This window comes from Ursus americanus, chromosome 1 (assembly GCF_024610735.1).
Source record: "Ursus americanus isolate L20-20 chromosome 1, mUrsAme1.1.p, whole genome shotgun sequence".
Taxonomy (NCBI): domain Eukaryota; kingdom Metazoa; phylum Chordata; class Mammalia; order Carnivora; family Ursidae; genus Ursus; species Ursus americanus.
Genome location: NC_142127.1, coordinates 10583594 through 10609848, shown reverse-complemented (window position 1 = coordinate 10609848; position 26255 = coordinate 10583594). Strand labels below are relative to the sequence as shown.

Sequence of the window (26255 nt, the reverse complement as noted above, 5' to 3'; positions counted from 1 at the left end):
GGGCCCTCAACAAATGTCACTTGCCTTCCCTCACCTTCCCTGGAGAGCCAAGACTCCTGAAACAGAAGGGAGCAGGTTGAAACCCAGGGTGGGTGGGGGGAGGGGGAGGGGGAGGGCTTATCTCAGTGCTTACCACAGTGTGTTTGTAGATGAGCCCGAGGTCAGTGACCCCACCTCTGCCCCGCAGAGCTGTGACTGCCATCTGTCCGTCCCGAGGAGTCAGGAGGCGTGAGCAGCCTCAGCTGACTCTGTTCTCCACCCGCCCCCTGCCCGGAGAGAGCCGGGCGCACAGCACCCGGCAGAAGGGGGAGCACGTGGAGAGATGGCGGAGGCCTCCGGTGAATGGGATCCCTCCACCCCAGGCTGCAGGGAGTCCCCTGGCATGAAGGACAGTACCTCGCACTCCCCATCAGGTGAGACGGACGTGCGGATGGACGGAGAAGAAGCAGGGAGGGGCACGGTGTGAGCACCTTATCACTATCTCCCCCCATGTGACCCCCTAGCTGGCTGGATTTCCTTTCCTCAGGGAGGCCTGGCTGAAGTGCAAGGCACATCCTTCTCCAAATTCCAGCAGAGGACGTGCCACGACCCTGCTCTTGCCAGGAAAGGGTGATGGCCGCCGAGGGGGAAGAGAGGACTGGCCACGGTCGCACGCAGACGTTTCCTATTTAGTTTGCTTACACAACTGGTTTTTCCAAAAGCAACTTACGATAGCTTATGGTGAAAGTTTAACGACAAGGCTTATGGTAAACTTGACACCAAAAAGAATCATGCGCTAGGGGAAAATAAAGTAGAACTTAAATATCTTCAATAAGGATCACAGAATCACGACTATGGGGCTGAGTATCCTAGTCACCAGGGTAAAAAGAGAAACAAGATCAGTGACTGGAAAGGAGGAAGCATACTAATATTCCATCTTTCTTCTTGGAGCTTTGTATAATAGGCATTGAGTGTTGGGAAGGACAGAGTCACTTACTCCCTATTTATAAAGATTCGGAAGCAGACTAGGTCAGGCCCGTTGGCTCATAAGAACCCTGAGAAAGCAAGGGGCACAGTATTAAAGTGCCACCCAGGGAGGCTGTGTGTGGCCTGGTATAGACTCCCCATCGTCAGCCGTGGCCCAGGTGTTCAAGGGGTCGCTGCTTTCATGTGTACGGTAGACCAGGGCTTCTCAAACTTGAACGTGCACAGAATCTCTGGCGGATCTTGTGAAAATGCGCCTCTGATCCAGGACACCTGGGGCGGGGCCAAGACTCTGTGATTCTAAACCCTCCCTGAGGCCACCACAAGCACCGCCTTTGGAGCAAGAGATTAAAACCCAGGCTTCTCCAGTCGTGTGCCTTGGCAAACGCCCCCAGCTGAAAGGGAACGTAATGCTACCATAGCCCAACAGGGAGGACCCGCTTCTGGGCTCACTGAATGTTCCCTGGACGTACTGGGCCAGCTTCCTACATTCTCATCGGCCACCGGCGGTCTAGTCACAAGCCAGGACACTTGATGTTACACAAAGAGTTAAGCACCTACTATGTGCTAGTGAGAGCCCTTAGAGGAGTGGTTGCTCCTACCCACCCCATCCCCCGTCCATTACCCACACTCCCCTTTTAGGGCTTGCCTTTAGAACCTTCTCCACACTCTCGTGCCGGCCGCAGTTAAATCTCCTGGGGAGGCACAGTTCATTCCACCAAGCTCACAGAGCTTTTCCTCTCGGGAGGGCTCATGTTTCCACAGAGGACTAGAAGAACGGCAGCCTTATGCCCGAGTGCTGAGCTCTGAGGTGCGGGGGTGGGGGTCCCAGTGCCCTGGAAGCCACCCCTTATCATGTCATACAATACTGGCTCGAGGTGAGGTGCCAAGTGGAGACAGTTTGTAAACTTCAATCCCAGGCCCCAAGCACACTTTTGCCAGCTTGTCTCCCCATTCGGTGGCTCTTCCTCACAAACTGTTCCCACCGTCCGTCGCTACCTCAGCTCTGGGTGGTTCCTACATGGTTTTACCCGGTGGGTCACACTGTGGCCGAGAAATTCCTCCATTTGCCCAGATCACCACCCTGAATTGCAGCCTCGTTCCCTCCCTCACGAGAGGGAGCAGCTCCTGGGGGCCCAGAGGCCTGGAGCCCCTTCCCTGGGGCTGGAAGGCCAGCCCAGCAGCACCGGATCCAGGAGGCCTGGCTCCCAGCCACCAGTGTACACAGCACACGTGGCTTCTCGGGGCCGTCTCCTCATGGTCAATTAGGGGTTTATTCTGTGAAATGATGTGCTCTGTCTTAGCCTATAAATGCCGGATCGATCCAAGAAGCTGAGAGTGCACAACGTTCTTCTCCTCTCTGGCCCAAGAAGGAGGTGAACCCAGATTCTCTTCCAGGACGCTCTTGTCTTCCTAGCCAAAGGGCTGCCCTGTCTTCAGAGAAAAGGGCAATCTCAGGAGGCTGACACCAGGGGCTTTGTAAACAGAATATTCAGCATCTCTAGGCCCAGACAGCCAGCAGAGCGTGTACCGGGCACTTCCTCTGTCCCAGCACCACGCTGGCTCTGGGGCAGGTGAGCAAGGGTAGCAGAGGTGGTGAAGAGCCATGGGGGAAGCTTCCCAGAGATGCTGAAGGAGGTAGGGTAAGTATGGGGTACATTCACTCAACTGTGTGCCAGGCCCTGCTCTGGGCACTGGGAATACAGAAGCGAACGACGCAGAGCTAACTCCCAGCCCTGGGGGAGCCGACAGTTAATATGCAACAAAAGGGAAAAGTGTGTTTTATGGCATGGTAGGAAAGAAACGCCTTTAAAAAGCAGAAAAGAAATAGGACATAGGTACCTGGATGAGGGATGGGGGATGATGGGGTGGGTCTCCCAGAGATGACGATATTTCAGCAAGGACCCGAAGGAGAAGGGAAGGCCACAGGGACGCCGAGGGCCCAGGCAGAGGGAAACAGCAAGGGCTGTGGCCTGAGGACCCTGCCTAATCTATATGAGGGAAAGAGAGGAGGCCAGCAGGGGAGGATGGGGCGGGAGGGGGTTGGAGAGGAGAAGTAACACGATCTACCAAACATCTTGAGAGGATGCCTCTGACTGCCCTGCCCTTGGCCCGATCAGACATGAGGCTGGCACACAGATGCTGTTTAGCCAATGTCAATGCACTGTCCTCCCCCCTAGATCAGGACAGAGCTCCTCTGCTTCCAAAAGCCTGGCCCTCAAAGGATTCAGGAAACATTTCCTGAGCCCTCACCCACACCAGACCCCATGCCAGATAGGCTTCTCCCAATCCTGGGGGACAACAGACCAGCAAAGCGACAAGGCCAATGCAGTACGTGGTGCTCTGTCCACTTAAGTTCTTGGCCTTCAGCAGGGCATTCAGCGATCTCCCTCCCTGTCTCCTTCGGGCCCCTGGATGTTCTCTTGCAGAAGTTCATGCTCCCCTTAGGACGTTCCTCCCTCTATAGTCAGGCCAGCCTTCATCTCTCTCTCTGCATCTCATGGGGAGCCCCACGAAGAGGCCCAGCAGGTCTCTCTGGAAGGATGCTAGATGGATCCAAGGGTCCTTTCAAGAAGGCTGGAAGACCTCTCAGTGCCTCCATTTCTCAAGCTCAGTCTCCTTGTGCTGCTCGCTAGCATTGCAGGAAGGATGCTCAGAGATCACCATCAGCCAGAGATATTTAAAGAGCACCCAGTGTGGTGGGGGGCACCCAAGGGTGCTAGCAACTAGTTCTTGTCTTCCTAAAATTTACAACCCACTGCGGCAGCAACCCATCATCCAAGGGCAGGGACCAGGCATTGGGCACCTGGGACCCTGACCCGTGGAACGTTGTGTGGTATGGCAGGATTCCCTGAGTGGGGAGCTCAGAGAGGGTGTTGCCCTGGGGCAGAATGGAACAAAAGGAAGTAGGAGAGGAGCTGGGCCTTGGGGCCTGGCAGCAGAGAGCTGGGGACAGAGGGTATTCTAGGCAGGAGGAAACCTGTGGAGGTGAGCAAGCATAGGGTTCATGGGTGGATCTCAGGGGGGCAGGGTAGGAGTGGGGAGAAGAGACCCTCCACAGCAGCAACCCCACCACCACGGGACAAGGTCAGAACTCTGCCTCCTCACCCCCTATTGTGCTCTTTGGGGTCCATTTGTAGGGCCCAGTCCCCTGAGTCTGGCCTCAGGGCTCAGCTAACCCCTCCCTAGGGTTTATCTCCCCTGCCCAGCTGGGCTCCCTAGAATAGTCTGAAACTCCTCATCGGGGGCTGGTGGAATATGCCCCCCAGGCATTTCCTAGATGGAGTCCAAGGGTCTGGAAACTTCCAGTCAGTCTCCCAGAAGATGAGGGACCTTAATGCCAACGGTGGCCCACCGAACCAGAGCCCCTCCTCACCTGTAAAGGGAGGGGAAAAACTCAGCAGCACTTGCTGTGAGGTTGTAGGTGAGAAAGGGCTTCAGATGGGCACACACACTTCTAGAAAGACACCCCAAACATATTCTCACCTCACTGCTGTGCTGTGATGCCACCCGCATGGGGCAAGGAAGGGCAGCAGGCAGTGTTGGGGGCCTAGGAAATCTAGACAGGAAGGCAAGCTCCATTGTCCCCAGCAGCTCTTCCCAAGAGCCCTCCACCAGCTCCCAGGCCTCCAACCTGAGAATTATGGGCAAGGATCAAAGGTTTACCCGATGCGTGGACAAGGGACAGAAAGTAGCAGGACCATAGTGCCAGGGATGCTGCCTTGTTGAGAAGGGGCCTCTGTTGCCTGCTGCTCCTGCCGCAGAAAAGAAGGAAGCAGTATCCAGTCTGACACCTTGGCCTCTTAACCATCCGTGCAAACCGGACCTACCGCTTACCCTTGGTGATAAAATGGCAGTGGATTTGAGGTTGTCCCTCAGATTAAGGAAGTCACCCTGGCCTCCACGCCCTCATTGTCCCAGCTAAGTGGCGGGCCCAGAGTTCTGCACACTTCAACCCGGGTTGGAGGAGGGGACGCGGATCAGGAAGTGGGCGGGCTGGCTCTGAACGTCGGGCCTGGGGCGGAGGGTCGTCGGTCGCCGCCGCCGGGGCTGCAGGGCCAGGCGGGGATGGGGGACCCTGCAGCTCCCCGATTGCAGTCCGGGGGGAGGTGGCCGAGGCGGATAAGCTGCGGCGGGCTGGCGGGCGGCCACCTCCCCCGCAGGTCCGTCCCCGCGGGCGGGCGGGCGGGGCGCTGGGAGAGGAGGAGCCTCGGGACCCGGCCACCGCCTCCAACGCGGACCTTCAGCCGCCGCCGCGGCTCTGAGCGGCGGGCCGGACTGGTGAGTGACCCCTCCGCCGCGTCGCCGTGGGGCTATGGGCTGCGCCCCGCCCGGGACCCCCGCCCCGGCGGCTACCCCGCTGTGCCCCCACGCCACCGCCGCTCCGAGGCCCGGCGCCGCCACGCGTCTGCAGGCGACCGGGGCCGCGGGGATCGAGCCACGTGCGCCCAGCGGCAGAGAACCCGGATCCCCGGTCGCCCACTCTGCGCGCCTGCCTTCCCCGGGGACGCCGGCCGCGTGCGCGGTGCCGGGAGGCAGGGCCGGGGGCGCCCTGCGCGGGGCGGGACCAGGGAGAGCGGGCGTCTCGGACCGAGGCTGCAGCCTTGCCGACCCGCCGAGGGCACGGGTCCCGGGTCCCCGAGGCTCCGGCACGGCACGCCCGTCTCCGGGGAGGGCGGGGAGCGGGGTGGAGGGGGGGGCGGGACCTTACCGTCAGGCCTCCCAGCCGCTTGGCAGCCCCAGCAGAGCCCGCGACAAGGGCGGGGGCGCCCGACCTTGAACTGGAAGAGGCCAGGCTGACCATTGCCCGCCCCAGCCCCCCGAACTCTTGCCTGGCAAACTTAACCCTCCTGACCATTTCCCCGAAATTTGGGGTCAAGGTTGCCCACAGGGGTGTGGTTGGAACTTTGGGCAGTCAGGGTAGATGAAGGGGAAGGAGCTGAGCGAATGTCGTTTTAGGGGCCAAGAGGCCGAAACCAGGGAGAAAATGCGGGCAGGTCCTGCTGGAGCCCTGGCAGAGGGCACCGAAAGGCCTCCCAGGTGTCCAGGGCCGCGTCTGAAACAGGCTCCAGAAGTGGGGTTCTGGAAATAGCCCCAGGGAAGTATTTCTGTCCATCGGAGTGCAGTGATGATATAATTAATAGCAGACATTTATTGTGCATTTATCTGTGCCAGGCAGCTTGCTTTGCACACACTGTCCCAGTTAATCCTCAGGGCAGGAAGGCACCGCTATCGTCTCGTTACAGATGGGGAAACTGAGCCTCAGAAAGCCTGGGTATTTGGCAAAGATACACAGGTAGCAAGTTGCCGAACTAGGGAGTTGTGCCCAGATTCATGAGACTTGGGAGCCCAGAGGAGCCTGCTGGTGGGACAGACAGGACATGTTCTCAGAGGTGGTAGCCCAGAGAATGCAATGTGGGGGTCCAGGATATCCACAAGACCAAAGAATCTCACATGGGTGTCCCTTCTGTCACCTGCATGGTTTGTTAAAAATACAGATGCCTAGATCCTACCCATGGCTGGCTGAATCTGAGTCTCCGTGAGCCTTCCCCCACCCGCCGCGCCGCCCACCCCCCACACCAGCCAGGAGCACTTGGAGGGCTAAGACCGTCTTACTCATCTCTGTGCCTGTCGCTATCCCTCCTAGGCCCACAGGGATGGGGGGAGGGGGGGTGCGAGGACAGCTTGGAGCAAGTGCTTGGTCATCGTCTGATGGATAAATGGCCGTAGTGGGTCAGGGGGCATCACTAGGGTACAGAAGATTTCCTGGAGGAGGCCTTGAATGATGGGCTGGTGGCCTCAGCCAGGCAACCTGGAAGGAAGGCCTCAGAGCCGGCCAGGAGCTCAGGCCAGGCCATCTGTTCACTAGAGGGTCAGACAGCCAGTCCCAAGCCTGCTGAGTTCCCCAGGACCTGCGGGCACTCTAGGACCACAGGTGTGCCCTCTCCAGCCTAGAGATGCCAAACAGGGACATTGCTCTCCAGTTCATGTTTCCTGTCCTTGCCCCGTGGCCCTTCCCTCCTTGTGCTCATCAGAGTATTGGGCAGGGCTCCAGATAGTTAAAAAGTGAGAGTTCATGACGATAGTGCAAAGCTGCAGGGAGCTGCCTGAGGAGGTGAGGGCCCCTGGCTTCGCAGTCCGATGGAACCGGGTCGGAACCTCAGCTCTTTCCCATGTGACCTTGACCAAGTCCTCAACTCTGCACTCACTTCTTCATCTGTAAAACCTTGCTAAGGACGCTGCACCTGAAATCTCTATAAAACAGTGACAGTAACGCCCGCTGGGGGGATTAGCTGTGTGAAGGGCTGAGTTTTAGGAGTGCAATAAATTAAATATCAGAGCCCTCCCTCTTCCCCCGGGATTTGAGTGCTAATCAGCTGGGGACCTTCTAGGCTCATGGCTCTTCTAGTCTAAGCCCCTCAGTTCCCTAGAGAAGGTAGCTAAGGCAGAGAGTGGCTTCTTCTCCGTTGCAGAGCTGGCCGTGGGCCCAGGCCTCGGGGCTCCCTGCTTGTTTTCCTGGCCAATGCCTTCCAGACTGGGAGAAAAGTCTGTGCTCCTGCTGCGTTCCCTGGCCAGCCTGCAAAAGAAGACCTCAGTGGCCAGGGTGATTTTTCAGGTGCATTGGGAAGGGCCAGGGAAGCAGGCGACGCAGTGATGTCCGGGCCCCCTGAGGCTAGATCTACCCCTTCTTACCCTCCCCACCAGTGTAGTGGCTACGACTTCCTTGGCGGGGTGGGCCAGGCTGGGTCAGACGAGCACTCCATGAAATTGCTTTCTAGCATCTGGACCGAGAATGCGCCTCTTGATTCAAAACAAGGAAGCTTGCCTTTTTAAGCCGTTTTTTTTTTTAAAAAAGATTTTATTTATTTATTCGACAGAGATAGAGACAGCCAGCGAGAGAGGGATCACAAGCAGGGGGAGTGGGAGAGGAAGAAACAGGCTCATAGCGGAGGAGCCTGATGTGGGGCTCGATCCCAGAACGCCGGGATCACGCCCTGAGCTGAAGGCAGACGCTTAACCGCTGTGCCACCCAGGTGCCCCATTTTAAGCCGTTGTTAAAACTGAAGTTCAAGCTGTCTCTTTTCTTCCCTCCTGGGGGTTGGAGGGGTGTGTGCCTCTTTTTTCCACTCATATTCTGTCCTTGCCAGCCCAGCCCCAATCCAGGAGACCGCGGAGTTACGGAAGTTGGAGAGGGGAATTAAGGGGTGGGGATGGGCCACTCTAGGTGGTTTTCAACCATTCAACTACAGAATTCTCACTTCCTCCTCCTGCCGTCTGCAGCTGGGCCCGCCAGCTGTCCAGTGTAACAGGTAGGCGCTAACTGTCCTGCAGTCAGACAGTAACTCCTTCCTACCTCTCTGTCCCTCTTCCTGGGAGCCAGGTGGGATGTAAGCAAACACATTCTTAAGCCTTCCAGATCTATCAGATGAGGAAATTACAAGATACAGCCCCAAGATGATAAATGCAGTCCCAGGGAAATGTAAAGGCATTTGGGGACTGGTGGACGGGTGGTCTCCGTTCCTGGGGGACAGCAGGTCTCCGAAAGCTGGTGTGCGGGGTGTCTGTGCTGGATGACCCCTGACTGTAACATCTGCTGTTTGTGGTATGGCCGTCAGGCTGTGGGGAGGGTGGGGTCGGGAGGTGCCAGCTTGCCCGGCAGCCGGGGTGAGGGTCTCTCTGAAGGGGAATCATTCAGGGAACACAGCGGGAGGGGTTGGGTGTGACATGGGCCCTACGGATGCAGCGTGCGCCAAGATAGGGTGACCCACCGCATCGCTAAGGTGGCCTTTTGGAATGCGAGGGGCCTGAGCTAGGGCACGGTGACCAGCCAGGCCTGTACATGGGCCATGGTGGGCCAGGGTGGGGAAGCTGGTCACCACTGTCCAGTGAATCAGCCCCGACGAGAGGTGGGCCAAGAGGTGGAACAAGGCCCCCCCGGTGGTTAGTCGCTGCAGGTGGCTTCAGGCTGGCCAGGAATAAGGCGGTGCCCAGAACTGGAAGGGAAGGAAGAGAACTTGTGCTGGGCGGGGCAGCCAAGGATTGTGTTAGGAGTTGGGGACTTCTATCCAGGAAAGCCCTGCCCTCCCGGTGTTCCTGGATTGGAGGGCTGACAATAATCTGTTGTGTGTCGCCTGTTGGGCCCGCCTGTCCTCCTATAACCTTTGCTACAGTTCTTCTTGAATGTTCTGATCTAGCATGGCTGTGTGTGGCGAAGGGAGAGGAGGAGCTCAGTGCACAGCTGAGGGCTCATTGAAAACCCCAGAACACGGGGGATCACAGCCGACCTGGACATGGGCGCACCCCTGTCCACTCATACCTGGAGGGTTCGCTTTCATGAGAAAGGGTGAAGTCCTGGGACGCCTGGGTGGCTCAGTCAGTTAAGCGGCTGCCTTCAGCTCAGATCATGATCTCAGGGTCCTGGGATCGAGCCCCAGGGCTCCCTGCTCAGCTGGGAGCCTGCTTCTCCCTCTCTCTCTGCCTGCCACTCCCCCTGCTTGTGCACATTCTCACTGACAAATGAATAAATAAAATCTTGAAAGAAAGAGAAAAGAAAGAAAGGAAGGAAAGAAGGAAGGAAGGAAGGAAGGAAGGAAGGAAGGAAGAAAGAAAGAAAGAAAGAAAGAAAGAAAGAAAGAAAGAAAGAAAGAAAGAAAGAAAGAAAGAGAAAGAGGTCCTGACAGGACAGCTTCTCCAAGGGGATGGGAGACCACCCAGAAGCTTTGATAGGGACAGAGAATGCTGAGTCCATCCCAGCTACTGAATCAGAGGCTCTGGGGGGCTCTGGGGCTGCCTGGAAACCTGCAGCCTAAGCTCCGCCGGGATCCCATGTCTGTTACTGTTTGAGGGCACTGTCTGAGTGCCCGTGGGCCCCAGAGGCACCTACGGGTGTCCCAGTGAGCTGAATACCATGAGCAGGGCTGTGGAGATGCCTAGGGGTGCAGGGCACCAGGTCCCTGCCTTTGGGGAGCCTGTAGTCCCACTGGGAAGCTGAGTGATGATACAAAGTACCAGCCGGTAGCAGAGGGAGAAGATACCAGGACAGCAGGCAGTGAGGTGTCCACAGCAAAGCGCAGCACTGTGTGAACCAAAGCGGTCCAAAGATGTGCTTTTGGCGGCTTTCAAGTTCCCTGTTTAACTGGGTCATCAGAACAGAGAAGGAAAGGCATCTGCTCGAGGTCACACTGCCCTCTATGTGCAGTGGCCTCTGCCGGCCTCAGGGGATTCAAGAGTACCCCTGCCCACGGGAGGTCTCTCTCCGGCAGAAGAGACAGGACATGGGCTCAGCGGTCAGACGACCATGCAGGCCCTGTTCTGCCCCTTGTAACAACAGAGTGAACCTGCCCAGAGCCCCGTGCGGTGTATTCTGGTTCTCGAAATGCACAGGGTTACTCAAAACTACCATTTTCCGAGATCACCGGTTTTCAAACAAGCTGAAAACAGTTGAATATACTTGTCCTAAGACTGGACATGGTATAATTAACTTCAGTGGTTTAAAAAAAGCCTCCAAACCTCTGGCCTCCCTTTGGGCTGCCAGCGTGGCCTCCAGGGTCACTAGAAAAGCTGTCGGCAGCAGGCAGGCACACGCCCATCCAGGCTTCGCCCTCGTGACAGGGTTGTCTTCTGTCTGTGGGTCCTCCTGTCTGTCTTTCTCCTTACTGTGGGCACCGACTAGCAAATAAAGACGACCACAAAGCCTTTGTTGGCACAAAAATGCCGGGCAAATGATCACGAAGCCGATGACAGCCACGGTGATTGCAATAAATCGCCCCCACAGCCATTGATAAATTGCCACTTTCTGCAGCCATTATGTTTGGTTTTGTAACCCGAAGAGTAAACACACCTCTCTCTCTCTCTCTCCCTTTCTCTCTCTCTCTCTCTCTCTCTCTCTCTCTCTCTCACACACACACACACACACACACACACACACACACACGTGGGGAGGCAGCCTCCGCCCTGCCCTGGATGACATTTATTCACTTTATGCGTCCTGGGTTTTGCTGGCTGTCCTGCCTCCGTTCCTGGGAGTCTGAGCCACTCATTAGCACCAGTGAGGTTTCCTCCCCAAACAGGAAGTGTCAACCAGAACGGCTCTCTGTAACCGAGCATCAGTCACCGCTCCCGGTCCAGCAGCTGGTCCCTGGGGCCAGAAGCTAGAGTGTAGGCTGAGGGGGCAGCAGCCCAGCTACCCACGCCTGGCGGGTCCCTCGCTCCTGAGGGTCAGCCTGAGCCCTGACTTCAAAGACAGAGTCAGGCTGCCCACACATCAGAGGGAGCCCCGAGCAAGACACAGAGGCCGGGATCACATTGGGGTTGTCGAGGGGACTCATGCTTCAGACGCTGGTGTCGGCCAGATGTCACAGCAGCCCGCCGTCGGTAAGTCTGGGGAGGGCACAGATCCACGACAGCCCCGGTGGGGGGGCATGTGAGCCTCTCCCACCAATGCCGCCATCCCCTGGCCTGCTTCCGTGCGCCCCAGCATCTTGGGGAGTCCGAAGAACTAGAGCATCGTGGCTGGGGTGCAGGCACCCCTACTTTGGAACTGGCAGCAAAGAGCGCGGTGTAATGGAGTGCTTGCCAAAGTAAAGTGGGAAATATGATCATCTGTACATTAAGTCGGGAACCTTTTGCAAAGTAAAGGGTTCGAGGATTTATGGCACACGGTGCTTTCGGTGAGTGAGAGCAACGGCTTTGTGGGTTCTGGTGTATTAAAAAAAAAGATGTTAATGTTTACGATGCAGGTCTGTGGAAGGCTTGACCATTGGGAATTGTAAATTTTACTTATTGGTCACCATTTCTGGGTTGGTGTAGCACAGACCTGCTGCTGTAAGTAATCGAACCGGATTTTTCTAGAATGATTAAAAAATGTAGATGTTTGTAAAGAGCCCTATAAATTATTCATTCACTGTATTTTGCAAAGTGGTGTAGTGCTAGACCTCTCTTTTCTGTCCCGCTACACTTGCATGTGTGGGTACTTGTGTGTGCGTCGGCTTGTGTGTGTTTGTGTGTTTGCCCAAGCTTTTTGTGTTCTCTTTTGTAGGAATTCTTCCTTTCTTTTAAAAACATAATGATTTTTTTATGATGTCTAAATAACGATTCCAGGCAGTATTACAAGAAATATAACAGTAAAATGTTTGTAAGAGTCCATCAGAAAGGGAAAATGCCCACAGAGAAAATAGAAATGCACCAATTAAGATGTGTGTGGCTGTAACCCAGCTTTTAAACCCAGATTTGAGACTAGCATCCTCTATCCTGTCCCCCGTCAGGTCAGCCTGTGAGGGATCAGAGGGCTGGGTGCATGGACTCTAATGGAACCTTCCTCTTGCCCCCTGAACCCTCAGCTGGAGATAGGGCGGGCCTGGGACCCGTGCTGCTGTGGTTTGGAATCTAGGATAGAGGGCGGCCCCGGATTTGCAGAAATAGCTGAGAATGAGAGGCTGGAAAGTTTGAGTTTGGGCGGCTCAGCAGGGCCGAGGGAAAGCGGGGCAGAGGGGAGCAGACCACCCCAGAGCCGCATGTGACCAGGTGACCGGCTATTACTCATACCCACAGCAACGAGCTGCCCGCCCTCAGCACCCTGGAGGCAGCTGGAATGCTGGAACTGGATGGGACTAGGGCCAGAGCCAACTTGGGGACCTTACGGAAGTCCTAACTGGACCTCAGTTTTCTCATCTGTAAAATGGAAGTAACGATAGCCTTCCCCAGGCCACATCCCGAGCGTGCAAGTCCACGGTCAGGATCTCCATAGTGTGAGTCTGGCCACGCCTCCCAGTCACTGCTCTTCGAAGACTGCGCATGTGCCACCGGTCAGGCACTGTCTAGGTGCTGGGATGTGGCCGCCCAGCTGCCCCTGTAGGAGGGCGGACCTCACAGCCCCGGGGAGGCCCAGAATTTCTACATGATGTGGCTTTAGGGGCAGTCATGTGGAGGGAAGGGGGAACCAGGGGACTTCCTTTAAGCTGCTTCTCTTTGCATAGCCAGTAGCCAGCTTTTTACTTGAATTGTTTCTTTCAGATTCATACAACGGGAAAGGTTTTACAGAAGCTGTTATTCCTTTTATCGGCCTGGGAAATGTGAATTATTTATATCAAAGAGTATTGGTTTTAATGTCAACAGTAGCACCTGGGGCGGGGTGATGGAGACTAGGGGGGATCAGGGACCTCACCACCATCCACCCCTTGGACCTCTAAGAGAAAGTACCCACCATTGTATGCTGGTCCCATCCTGGTACCTGTGCCGCCGAGTCCAGAGGACCGGGGTGGGGGTGGTGGGGTTAAGTCTGTCTCGAAGAAGTACTGTGAGGGCTTCACAGAAAAGGTAGCCTTTCTGCGGGACCTTGAATTTTATCATTTGGGGGGAAGGGGCCTTCCAGGCAAAAAGATTAATTCTGTGTCCAGAGCAGAAAAAAGCATGCGGTCTGGGTGTTATGGCCACAACGGGGCCTCATGGACCATTTCAGATGGTTGTCCCCCCCCCCAACCCCCCCCCCCGAGTTCAGAAGACCACAAGCCCTGGAGCCATTGACCCAGCATCCCTGAAGCCCTCCTCCGTGGGTACCCGCATAGCAGGCTGTACCCTGATAGGTATCACAGCTGGTGTTTGATTTTCCACTTTGGCCAGAGCTGCATGAGTCTCTGTGTTTTTCTGTTTATTTTCAGTGTTTAAACTCATCTGTGCATAAATCTTCTGTGTGATTAAGTGTATCAAATAGTGAAATGCCTGGCCAGGTCTAACAACACAATCAGGCTGTGGGGTAGGGTTTAGAAAGTCCTAGTAGTGTTTAATCACCACCGAGTGTAAGAGGGCCCATTAGGTTCTGAGGAGAACAGCCAGGACTCCTAAGTACGCTCTGCCCTTAGGCACAGAAACTAGCCATTAAGTCGTTCAAGCCACAACCATTCACTGAGCACCTAGTCAGTGCCAGGCCCCAGGCTAGGTGCTTCCAACACAGAAATGAGTACTAAGTGGCCCGTGTAGACAGAAGAGCAATCCAGCGTGTGCTGTCAATGGTCACATGCCAAATGCAAAGTGAGGCCAGGAGTGTAAGATCCCCTCTGTTTTAAGGGTCTGGGAGGAAGTCAGGAGGTCTCCCAGGGCTGCCGGGACCAGCCTTTTGAACTCTAAGGGATTCTTGCAAAAGTCAGAGAGGTCTGCATGGAGCTAGCCCATGGCGTGTGGGTGGGAAGTCAGTACATGACCCTACCCACACAGATCATTTGGAGAGTAGAGGATGACTTCCAGTGTCCCTCGGAGGCCAGAGGAAGATGCTACGGAGGGCCCGGGAGGGCCTCTCAGAGGCTTCTTTGGAAAAGCGGCCCATCGGCTGGGCAAGGCAGGGGAAGCATGCATCCCCAACCAGGCCCAGGAACCAGGCCAGTGAGGCAGGCTGAGTTCCTTGGCAAAAGCCCCTGGTGCTGCCCTGGTTTGTCTTGGCTGCTTCTGCCCCTTTCTCTGCCTCCATACCTTCTGCCCAGGAATAGGGGGCTCTGACCCCTGATTCTGCAATCCTACACCATGGCGAGGGGAGGGGGGTCAGAGGCCGCCACAGCCCATGAGACCCATCTGGCCCTGGGCTTTGTGGCTGCAGGTGTCCCTGGAAAGCAAGAAGGCACCCAAGCACAGACGCTGAGACTGCAGATTCAGCAGCCGCCGCCTGATAGCCTCCAGCCTGGCTGGATTAACCAGCCCATAGGGAGCTGGCTGCCCCCACATGCCAGCGCCCTGACCTCGCTGGGTAGAGATAAGCCACTCCCTGGCTCCCACAGCGCCTGGGCATGCCCTTGTGCAAGCACTCTTCTCACCGCAGGCTGTAGCTGGCCTTTCCCCAAAGAGCCCCCAGAGGATAGACCATCTTCTGGCTACCCGCCAGAACACCTACTGGGTACATAGTAGGTATTCAGGGAATAGCAAATGAGGAAATATTTCAGGATTGGTAGGACCAACTGTTGCATAACATTGCACAGGGTGTGAACGGCACAACTCCAGAGGTTACTATTCACGTGGATTACAATGTGGATGGTGCCCCCTGGGATTGTGCAGCGTGAGGACCCTAAGGGCTCCAGCATCTTCCTTGCTTCAAGCTGCTGGCCTTGGTGCTGACCGTGGGGACTTCCCTTTTCCCCCTCCTAACCAGCACTGACCACCATCCTGCCTCTGTGCTGGCCGTGGGTGGTAATGAATTGGTCCCGTGAGCACTTGCTGTCACCTTGTGGTAGTGGAAGAGCCCCAGATGCCGAGTCAGGCCATCTGAATTCTTGGCCATCCAGGAAACTCAGTCCTCCTGGAAGATGACCCCAGTCAGGGGGTTGGGGGCTCCCGGGTTCCCAGTATCTGTATGGGGACAGCCCAGTGCTGCCCCTCTCTTTTCCCTCAGGCTGCAGTGGGTCTGGTGACCTTTGTGGGGGGGGGGGGGCATGGGAGCACCTAGTGGAGAGTTTGCCTCACCAGCTCAGGGATTAATGTTGCCGTGGCCCTGACCCCCTTCTCCCCAGAAGGACCCAGCTCTGGCCGGCCAAGGGGTATGCAGGGATGGGGCACATGCACCTGATCCCCAGGACTGAGAGGAGCATAGGGAGAGAGCACTGATACTAGGGGCCCTGGAGGGCAGGGAAGGCAGGGAGGAGGCAGGCGAGGAGCTGGGCCTGACTGTAAAAACCCAGGAAAAAAAGTCAAATCTGTGGGGCGCCTGGGTGGCTCAGTCGTTAAGCGTCTGCCTTCGGCTCAGGTCATGATCCCAGCGTTCTCGCTGTGTCTCTGTCAAATAAATAAATAAAATCTTTAAAAAAAAAATTCAGCTATCAAAAAAAAAGTTGAATCTGGAGTGGTTCACCCCTCGCACAGCACCTTTTGCAAGCATCTCTTGCAGTGGTTTTCAAAGTTGGTCCTGGGAATAGCAGCATCAGAAATCGCGGGGATGGAGCTCAACAATATGTTTTTTTTTTTTAAAGATTTTATTTGTTTATTTGACAGAGAGAGAGAGAGAGAGATAGCCAGCGAGAGAGGGAACACAAGCAAGGGGAGTGAGAGAGGAAGAAGCAGGCACCCAGGGGAGCAGGGAGCCCGATGTGGGGCTCCATCCCAGGACCCTGGGATCATGCCCTGAGCTGAAAGCAGACGCTTAACAACTGAGCTACCCAGGCGCCCCCCAACAATATGTTTTAACAAGCCCTCCAGATGACCCCGGTGAGGCTCAGGTCTGACCTGATACGTGTCTGGTGCTAAGCTAAGTGCTGGGCTAACAAAAGTGAGTTTGACTCAGTTCCCATGCCTGAGGAGCTTAGAGTCCGGGGAGAAGGCAGACGGGAGAGACAGCAATGCTGTCAGTGGGAAAGGGGCTGCTCTCGGGGCTGTGGAGGCAGAGAGGCAGCTGGTGCCGGTGTGAAGCGAGAGCTGGGCGTCCTGGTGAGGAAGGGTGGCCTGGGGACACCAGTGGCATGAGGACCGTCCCTTGTAGGGAGCCAGATGTTGGGACTAGCAGTCCTTAGAGAGCTCAGGGGGCCCACTGCCCAGTCCCAGACCACCCTGGCGCTCCACTCCTGACCACCAGCCTCTCCCTCCTATCCCCCCACCGTCCCTCTTCCGTCGCCCCCCTCTTCTTCCCACTCCCTGAACCCCAAAGAGCCGCAGGTCCCTCCCCGCAATTGCCTTGGTGCGAAATGTGTGCATGCATCCAGGCCATTATCTCAGAGCACATTTTTAGAAAATTTCAGAGTAAATTTTTCCGTTGAGCAGAGAATACCATGTATTGATTTAGGTTCATCTATTTCTGCTTTACACAGACAAAAGGTTTTTAAAAATCCTAGACAGAGAGGAAGAAAATGAAAAGGGAGGGAATTCAGGCTCAGATCGTGGCACTTTGCTGATCCCATATAATCCTTACTACGTTTCCTTTAAGTAGGGAACATTACTCTGTAGTACAGCAAAGGAAACCGAGGCTCAGAGAGGTAAAGTGACTTGCCGAGGCCACCCCGCTAATAAGTGGTAGGGCTGAAATCTGACCCCAGCTGCCTCCAAGCCTGTGTTCTCGCTGGCCTGCCTTGTAGTTTACCAAGGCGACTGAACCTGAGTAAGTCCGGAATATCCGGATGTTTCCTGAGCCCGTGTTTGGATGGCTGAACTCAGGGGAGGCAGCCTAGCCTGGCAGGACAAGCTCCCAGTGACCATGATGGCTCTCAGGGTCTGACCCTCTGCCTCATTAAGGAGGGGATGCGTTTGGTGGGGAAAGGGGAACGACTCCGGGCTGATGCCAGCAGATTCGTGGCTGTGGGCTGGTTTCCAGCTGTGTGTCCTTTTATAAACCCCCTGCCATTTGCGAGAGTAGCAGACGATGCTTCCTTTCCCCCTCTCGTTGGAACGCATCTGCCTGTTCATTGACTCATCCCAGGAGCCGGAAGGGTGGGCCTCCGACCTCAGCACCTTCCTTGCATGCACCGTGGCCCTCGATGGCTGACTGCTTGCATGGGAGGGAGCACAGACCAGGAGCTCCGTGAGCAAACGCTGCAGGGTCCACTCAGAAGCCAAGAGGACTAGCCCATGGTACCATGTCCCCTACGACAGTTGTTACTAGTGCTGACTACACACTCACTTCTAGAGGCCATGGGGCTTAGAAACTCAGATATATGAGAAACAGCCAGGGAGTAACTGACAGCCACCAGCACTGATGTCACAGAAGCCGGGCTTTAAGCTCATGAGGAGGCCTTGGACTCCCACCCGAAGCAACTTTACTCTTCGTTCACGCACATCAGTAACACGCATCAGGCTGTGCTATCTCCATTTTCTTTTCTTTTTTTTTTTAAATTTTACTTATTTATTTGTCAGAGAGAGAGAGCACAAGCAGGGGGAGCAGCAGGCAGAGGGAGAAGCAGGCTCCCCGCTGAGCAGGGAACCTGACGTGGGACTCCATCCCAGTACCCTGGGACCATGACCTAAGCCGAAGGCAGACGCTTAACCCACTGGGCCACCCAGGCATCCTTCAATTTCTTCTTTTTTTAAATAGCAACTTCGTTAAGCTGTAATTCACATACCATACAACCCCCGCATTTCAAGTATACAACCCAGTGGTTTTTAGTATATTCCTGGAGTTGTGCAGCCATCCCCACAATCCAATTTAGGACCATGTCATCACCTCCAAAAAGAAACCCCGTACCAACGAGCACATTCCATCCCCCCCACCCCAGCCCCCTTCAAGGCAACCACTGATCAACTTTCTGTCTTTGTAGACTTGCCTCTCGTAGGCATTTCATATAAATGGAGTCATACAGCGTGTGGCCTTTCGTGACTGGCTTCTTTCATTTAGCACAGTGGTTCCAAGACTCAGGGTGCTGTGGCCCTGTAGCCGTGCTCCTTGCTCTTTGTGGCTGAATGATACTCTGTTGTGTGGCTGGACTATGTTTGGGTTCGTTCTCCAGTGGCGGACACTGGGTTGTCTCTGCATTCGGAGTATTACGAATAATGCTAACAGGAACGTGGGTGTACACATTCTTGTGTGGACAATGTGTTTTCAGTTCTCCTGGATATACTCCCAGGAGTGGGATCGCTGCGTCCTATAGAAACTCTCTCTTCCACCTTTTGAGGAACTTCCAGACTCTTCCACAGTGGGTACACATTTTACGTTGTTGTTATGCCAATGCTGGGTGTGGGTTCCAATCAATGTGTCTACACCCTCACCAACACTTACTGTGTCTGCCTTTGTCGATTAAGCCATCCAAGTGTGCTGTGGCATGTCATGGTTTTGTTCTGTGTTTCCCTGGGGGCTCGGGACGTTGAGCATCTTTGTGTGGTCTTCCTGGTGATTTGTGTATCTTGGGAGAAACGTCGACTCAAATCCTTTGCCCATGTTTATATAGGTTATTTGTCTTTTTAATACTCGGTTGTAAGAGTTCTTTATATATTTGAGAGCAAGCCCCTTATCAGATAAATGATTTACAAAATTTTTCTCCCATTCTGTGGGCTGTCCTTGGGCTTTCTCAGTGGTGTGTGGCCTGTATTTCTTGTCCACAGCAGGACCTGGGAGGGCTTTCAGAGGCAAGCAGGCAGAGAGCTGTGATAAATGTCCTGACCATGAGGGAGGAGTCAAACCTATGAACTTATAAAAGGGTTTTATAAAAATAAGGACAAGACCCAAGGACATCCCCTCTTGCAGTTCGGGGTGATGCCAGGGTTCTCAGGGAGGATCTGACTGCTTCTCTTGAAATATGCACTGCATTTTGGAAGGATTTTTGGTCCCCAAGGGTAAGCAGAGTAAGTTGTTGGTTTTTTTATTTTTTTGTTTTTTAAGATTTTATTTATCTATTTGACAGAGAGAGAGGCAGCGAGAGAGGGAACACAAGCAGGGGGAGTGGGAGAGGGAGAAGCAGGCCTCCCGCTGAGCAGGGAGCCCCATGTGGGGCTCGATCCCAGAACGCCGGGACCATGACCCGAGCCCAGGGCAGACGCTTAACGACTGAGCCACCCAGGCACCCTAGCAGTGTAAGTTTTGAAGCTATAAGATCCAGGATGTTTGCCTTCGTTCAGGAGTATGCATGAAACCCCTCCGATGTGCCCCGCACAGAGCTGGGTTGCAGAGTTAACAGCCGTGCAACCGAACGTGGCAGTCTCTGCCTTGTCAAAGCTGACAGGAGGGTAAAGCAGCGCAATGAACACAGGCGCCACCAGGCGAGGACTCTGAGACGTCCCCAAACACCGAGCAATGCCACGGGTGCCTGTGGCCCCCAACTGCCCCAGGAGGGAAACTGGGCAGATAATTGGCCCGTTTGGGCTCAGGTCTCCAGGATGGGTATGGACCTCCCAGGGACTGTAAAGGATCATTCCCTGGGGCCAGGAAGAACACTTAGAACTTTAAAAAGTTTAGCCTTATCCTTTTACATTTATCTACGTTGACATACATGTTAATATATGGCTTATTCTGTGTATAACATTATACAGCACAAATTACAATGTTTTAAATATATTTAACTTATAAGTAAAAATAGTGGTAATAGGAATGTGCCCCCCCAAATTTATTTATTTATTTATTTATTTTTTAAAGATTTTATTTATTTATTTGACAGAGATAGACAGCCAGTGAGAGAGGGAACACAGCAGGGGAGTGGGAGAGGAAGAAGCAGGCTCATAGCGGAGGAGCCCGACGTGGGACTCGATCCCGGCACGCCGGGACCACGCCCTGAGCCGAAGGCAGACGCTTTAACGACTGCGCTACCCAGGCGCCCCTGCCCCCCCAAATTTAATTTTACTGACCAGATGAAACTTAAACAAAGTTAGAAGATAACGGTGGGCCTCGAGAGTAAGAGCTGTACCGTAGTCCCCTCTCAGTCCCTGGGGCCAGAAATGTTAGCACCAGTCGACCTCTGCATGGGAGGGGGTGGAAGGCACCCCAGCTGATCCACAAGCCACCCCTCCTCCACCCAGCTGCAAGGTGCCACAGCCAGCCACCCCACCCCGCCACCACATGTGACCCCACTCTGACCCCCTTTGTGGACGGGGACTGCCCTAGCCACGTGAGACTGAAGGATTGTCCACTGCCATCCCAGAAGAGGCTGTAAGGCTGTCCGTGGCGTGACTGGCCACCATTAGTGGCCTGCCTGAGAGCGGGCGGGAGCGGGCAGGAGCGGGCAGGCCGGCCAGTGGGCCCCACATGGCTCCCAGCCACAAACACAGCCCGTGTCATGACCTTGCCAGGAAGTGGGAGGGACCAGGCAAGCCTGGGCAAACACCCAGAGAGGACTGGGACCTGTGGTTTGTGCCAGTTCCCGCACAACGGAGCGTCTATGCTGTTTTGTCTGCAGCTTGGTCCGGGGGTGGGAGGGTGGGGGCAGGCAGGTGGGCAGGTCCGTGCGCAGCCAGCAGACCCGAGCCTGCCACCCCCACTCCAGCTGTCATTTGATCCCTTCCCTCCTCCCTCCGTCAGCTCTGTAAATAGAACCACCAGGGAGCCAGAGCCCAGCCAGGATCAGTCACTGTCTCACCTTAGGGCCACGTAGACAGGCGACAGGAACTTCTCTGGCCCCACCTCCCCTCCCCCCCCGGGCCTCCAGGACTTGGACCACCTGACCTCCCTTCTCTGGCCTTCATGCCCACGGCAGACCTTGTGCTGGGCACTGGGAGGGCAGAATTTTGAGAGGCTGCCGCGGCCCGTGAAGCCCCTCAGAGAACAGTACGTAGACACGTACAAGTACACGCATGTGCACACGCACGCACACGCGGCGGTCAGAAAACCTGGCTCGGAGCTCTTGCACCCATTAACTCATTTCATCCTCAGAGCAACCCTTGGAGGAAAGTACAAGTAGCACCCCCATTTAAAGGAGGGGCTCTGAGGCCCAAAGGGATCCCCCCTAGTAAGTGATGCAGGGCCCTGATTTGACCCCAGGCCCCACCACCACCCTCCACCCTCCCCTGGCCGGCTGGTGGCTCTGTCCCTGCATCAGAACTTGTAGAGGCGGGAGCCGCCCCTGGGGTGGGAAGCCTCACAAGGCAGCATTACAACTGGCATTTTCCTGTCCCGAGGACCCAATCTTGGTGGCAAGAAGCACTTAGGGGTGCTTTGTGTAGTTTCCATGCGGCCTACGACAGAAAGCAGGCCCCTAAGTGTGGGACCATGAATACACTGGGAGGGGCTCGCAGGTGATCTGGTGCAGGGCTGGGTTAGAGAAGCCACCCACGGAGGCTCAACGACACTCCGACGTCCCACTGCCAGGTGCAGGCACAGCCAGGACCAGCCCCAGGTCCCTGCAGCCCCTGCCCGCGGCTTCCCTATGTAGCAGCTGCCTCCACCCCGGCCCCCCGAGTCAGGTTCTGAGCAAAGAGCCTCAGGAGCCAGCCCCACGTAAGTCCTGCTCACCTCCACCTTGGGATGCTCAGTCTGGGGTTCAACGTGGACAAGATTCAAAGTCTGGGTGTCCCCGACTTCCTCCCTTTGGTTCAGTTTGCCGTGAGGCTGTAAACCATGGGGGGTTCTCCAAGAGCAAGCCAATGCCACACGTGCCCCGAAGCCCTCCCTGGCTTCCCCTTGGGATATGGTGTCTCCATCCCCTGTCGCTCTGTGTCCAGTCATGGGTGAACACGTCTTATCAAACTTGTCCGCCACTGCACACTTGCGCACACACACAGTTGTAAACCATCCAAGAGTGGGGGCCACGTCTTTCTCATCTTTATTCTCTTTACACTGTTCAGCACACGGTAGTTACTCCAGCGTTGGGAGTAGAGAGCAAGGGAGATGCTTCTGGCCAGGAGGGACCTCCTTGGGACCCTCTGAATTGCTAGCAGACATGGAGAAGAGGGTCTGGGAGCTCCAGGGTGGTTACTCCCCCTCCCTGTAAAGGCAAGCCTCACCCCAGGGCTGGTGTCTTCAGGTGACTGATTCAGGGATGGGGGAAGGCCCCCGTGCATCTGTCCCAGCCTTGACTGACCGCAGGGAATGCTGGAGTCCCCGTGGAGGAGTTTATATTCAACTCGGCCCAAATCCGCCACGCAGGCCACGCAGGAGCCCGAGGCCACTGGCAAAGCCCCTGTCATGACTCTCCCCACTTTCCCAGGGGCTTCTGCTTCCTTCCTTTGCCTTGTCCCTGCTACTGGTACATGCTGGCACCAATATCTGCTTACGATGACCGACCGACCCCCACCAAGTGCTGAGCTGCTTTAAGTGCTTCATATATATTGACTTATTTATTCCCACAACCTCCCCTTGAGGAAGGTGCTGTGATTGTCTCCCCTTGATCGCTGGGGAGACGGAGGCACTGACAGGCTCATAGCTACAGCTAGCGAGTGGCTGAGTCAGAATTAGAACCCAGGCAGAGCTGGGCACCGAGGGTGGCCTGCCATGGACATACGACTCCAGGTCTGCTCTCAAGGCATCATCAGGAGCCCCAGTTGCATTTGCAAAGGCTAGCGCATCACCATTCGGAAAAACATCCTTGTCCCCAGAACCAAGCAGAAAACCCTCTCCCATTTTGCAGGGAGGGACTGTCCCCATCAGAGCGTACAGTCGAGTCCCACGGGAGCAGGATGGGGTACCGGCCACGATGCATGTCCCCTGACTCTTGGAATGGACAGTCAGGGCGTCCCCTTCTACCTTGACCCCCTCTTATCAGCCACAGGGTCCCAGCTCTGCCACTCACGAGGGGATCTCTGAACAGGTCGTCTGGTGAGGCTCACTGTAGAGGCTGGCAGACCTGTGTCCTGTTTTCCTTTCCCCATTACCCTCTGCGCTGCCTGCAGCAAGTTCCTCAACCTCTCTGAGCTCAGTTTCCTCCCCCTTTAAGTTGGGGAGTGTCCAGCACATGGTAGGCATGCCGCCGCCTTGTCAAATGTCCAGGTCACAGTTTTCAAAACCTTTTAAGATTGCATGATTTGTCACCTTGGAGCTGAGATCAAGACCTGCATTTGCAAGGGTGGAAGCTGGGGCCCAGAGAGGCACAGGGGCTTGTCCAAGGACACACAGCTGGTCCACGACAGAGCCGGGGCACAGCCTCCTGGTCCTCCTGCTCCCCCTTGCATTAGACCCTGAACCCACCACACACACACACACACACACACACACACACACACAGCCCTCACCCAAGAGGCTGCTGTGGAAAGTGGGAAGAGGGGGTTAAAAGCCATGCCTGCTTCTCCTTTGGTTATGGTAGTGGGTCTTACCCCTTATCTGCGTAGGATTCCCATGGCCCCATAGGCTGGTGAGGCCTCTGGACTTCTCAGAATAATGCTCTTACAGAAAGGGGACCCTCTTACCCTGTTGGTGGGAATGCAGACTGGTGCAGCCAGTCTGGAAAACAGAATGGAGGGTCCTCGAAAAGTTAAAAATAGAACTACTGTAGGACCCAGCAATTGCCCTACTAGGTATTTATCCAAAGGATACAAACATAGAGATTCGAAGGGGCACCTGCACCCCAAAGTTTATAGCAGCGATGTCCATAACAGCCAAACTATGGAAAGAGCCCAGATGTCCATCGACAGATGAATGGGTAAAGAAGTGGTATATATATATATATATATGATGGAATACTACTCAGACATTAAAAAGAATGAAATCTTGCCATTCGTAACAACACGGGTGGAACTAGAGGGTGTTATGCTAAGGAAAATTAGTGAGAGAAAGACAAATGCCATATTTCACTCATATGTGGAATTGAAGAAACAAAACAGATGAACATAGAGGAAGGGAAGGAAAAATGAGATGAAAACAGAGAGGGAGGCAAACCATTAGAGGCTCTTAACCCTAGGAAACAAACTGAGGGCTGCTAGAGGGGAAGGGGTAACTGGGTGATGGGCATTAGGGAGGGCACGTGATGTAATGAGCACTGGGTGTTATATGCAACTGATGAATCACTAAATTCTACCCCTGAAACTAGTAGTAATAATAAACACTTCTAATGTCAAGAAAGAAGATGTGAGTTGAAAATAAAAAGAATAATGCTCTTACATGCACAAAATAATATGGGGTTACAAAGGAGACCGATTATAGTGAAACAGTTCCCAAAATATGTTTTTAAATGTTTCTTTATGAATACATTAATAACAACATCTGGGGGCTGGTCTAATATTTACTATAATCTTATTTTTTTATTTTCGCCCACCCTTACTGAGGTATGATTGACAAAACTGAATATATTTAAGATGTACAGTGGGATGTTTTGATACACAAGGGAGGTCATGCAGGATTTGTTGTTCTGTGTTGGCTTGTTTCACATAACATGATGTCCTCCAGGTTCATCCATGTTGACACAAATGTCAGGATTTCCTTCTTTTTTTTTGAGGCTGAATAATATTCCTTTGTGTATATATACCACATTTCCGTTATCCGTTCGTCAGAGGACACGTCCATTCCTTATCTTGTCTACTGTGAACAGTGATGCAGTGAACACGGACTGCAGCTATCTCTTTGAGATAGTGATTCTATTTCCTCTGGATACATACCCAGAAGGTGGATTGCTGGATCATATGGTATTTCTATTTCTAGTATTTTGAGGAGCCTCCATGCTGTTTTCTATAATAGTTGCACCAACTTATAGTCCCACCAAAGGGGCACAAGGATTCTCTTTTCTCCTTATCCTCTCCAACGTTTATTATCTCTTGACTCTTTGATAATAGTCACCGTTAACAGCTTTGAGGAGATACATCGTCATGGTTCAAATTTACGTTTCCCTAATGACCCTTGATGTTGAGCATCTTTTCATGTGTCTGTTGGCCATTTGTATGTTGTCTTTAGAAAAATGTCTGTTCAGGTTCTTTGCCCATTTTTTTTTTAAAGATTTTATTTTTATTTATTCGACAGAGAGAGAGACAGCCAGCGAGAGAGGGAACACAAGCAGGGGGACTGGGAGAGGAAGAAGCAGGCTCCTAGCGGAGGAGCCTGATGTGGGGCTCGATCCCACAACGCCAGGATCACGCCCTGAGCCGAAGGCAGACGCTTAACCGCTGTGCCACCCAGGCGCCCCCTTTGCCCATTTTTTAATGGAATTATATGCTTGGGGTGGTTGTCTTGTTTTGTTTTATTTACTATGGAGCTGTATGAGTTGTAGGAGTTCCTTGCATATTTTGGAAATCAATCCTTTATTGGATAGATGGTTTGCAAATATTTTGTCCCATTCCATAGGTTGCCTTTTCATTTTGTTTATTGTTTCCTTTGCTGTGTGCAAGCTTTTTAGTTTGATGTAATCCCACTTCTTTGTCTTTATTTTGTTTCCTGTGCTTTTGGTGTCAAATCAAAAAACAAACAAAAAAATCATTGCCTTGATCCATGACAAGGAGATTTTCCCCATGTTTTCTTCTAGGAGTTCTACAGTTTCAGGTATTACATCCTTTTTGAGTAAGTCCTTCATCTGTTTTAGGTTGATTTTTGCATATGGTGTCAGGTGAGGGTCCAATTTCACTCTTTTGCATGAGTATATACAGTTTTCTCAGTACCATTTATTGAAGAGACGACACCTTTCCCCATTGAGTATTCTTGGCACCACTCTTGAAGATGAGTTGCTCTTGTATGCATGGGTTTCTTTCTGGACTCTGTTTCATTCCATTGATCTGTGTGTCTCTTTTTATGCCAGTACTACGCTGTTTTGAGTACTATAGCTCTGTAATCTAATTTGAAATCAGGAAGTGATGCCTCCAGCTTTGTTCTTCTTGCTCAAGATTGCTTTAGCTATGTGAGGACTTCGCAGTTCCATACAAATCTTAGGATTGTTCTTTGTATATCTGTGAAAAATGCCATTGGAATTTTTATAGAGATTGCTTTAAATCTATAGATCACTTTGGGTACTATGGACATTTTAACAACTTTAATTCTTTCGATCCCTGAGCGTAGG

General features: G+C 53.9%; 1 protein-coding gene across 3 annotated transcripts in view; it reads left to right on the top strand.

Moving 5' to 3' along the window:
- The first annotated feature begins 288 nt into the window (after window positions 1–288).
- STEAP3 (STEAP3 metalloreductase) overlaps window positions 289–26255 on the top strand; it is a 49579-nt gene continuing 23612 nt past the window's right edge. The window contains exon 1 of one of the 3 annotated variants that reach the window (XM_087856290.1): window positions 289–413. In XM_087856290.1, coding sequence (XP_087712416.1) covers window positions 323–413 — 91 coding nt within the window. In that variant the 5' untranslated portion in view covers window positions 289–322. Of the gene's footprint in view, window positions 414–4986; window positions 5245–10931; window positions 11338–26255 lie in introns of those variants that run through there. The other 2 variants (XM_045804083.2, XM_045804082.2) reach the window with 2 other exon arrangements.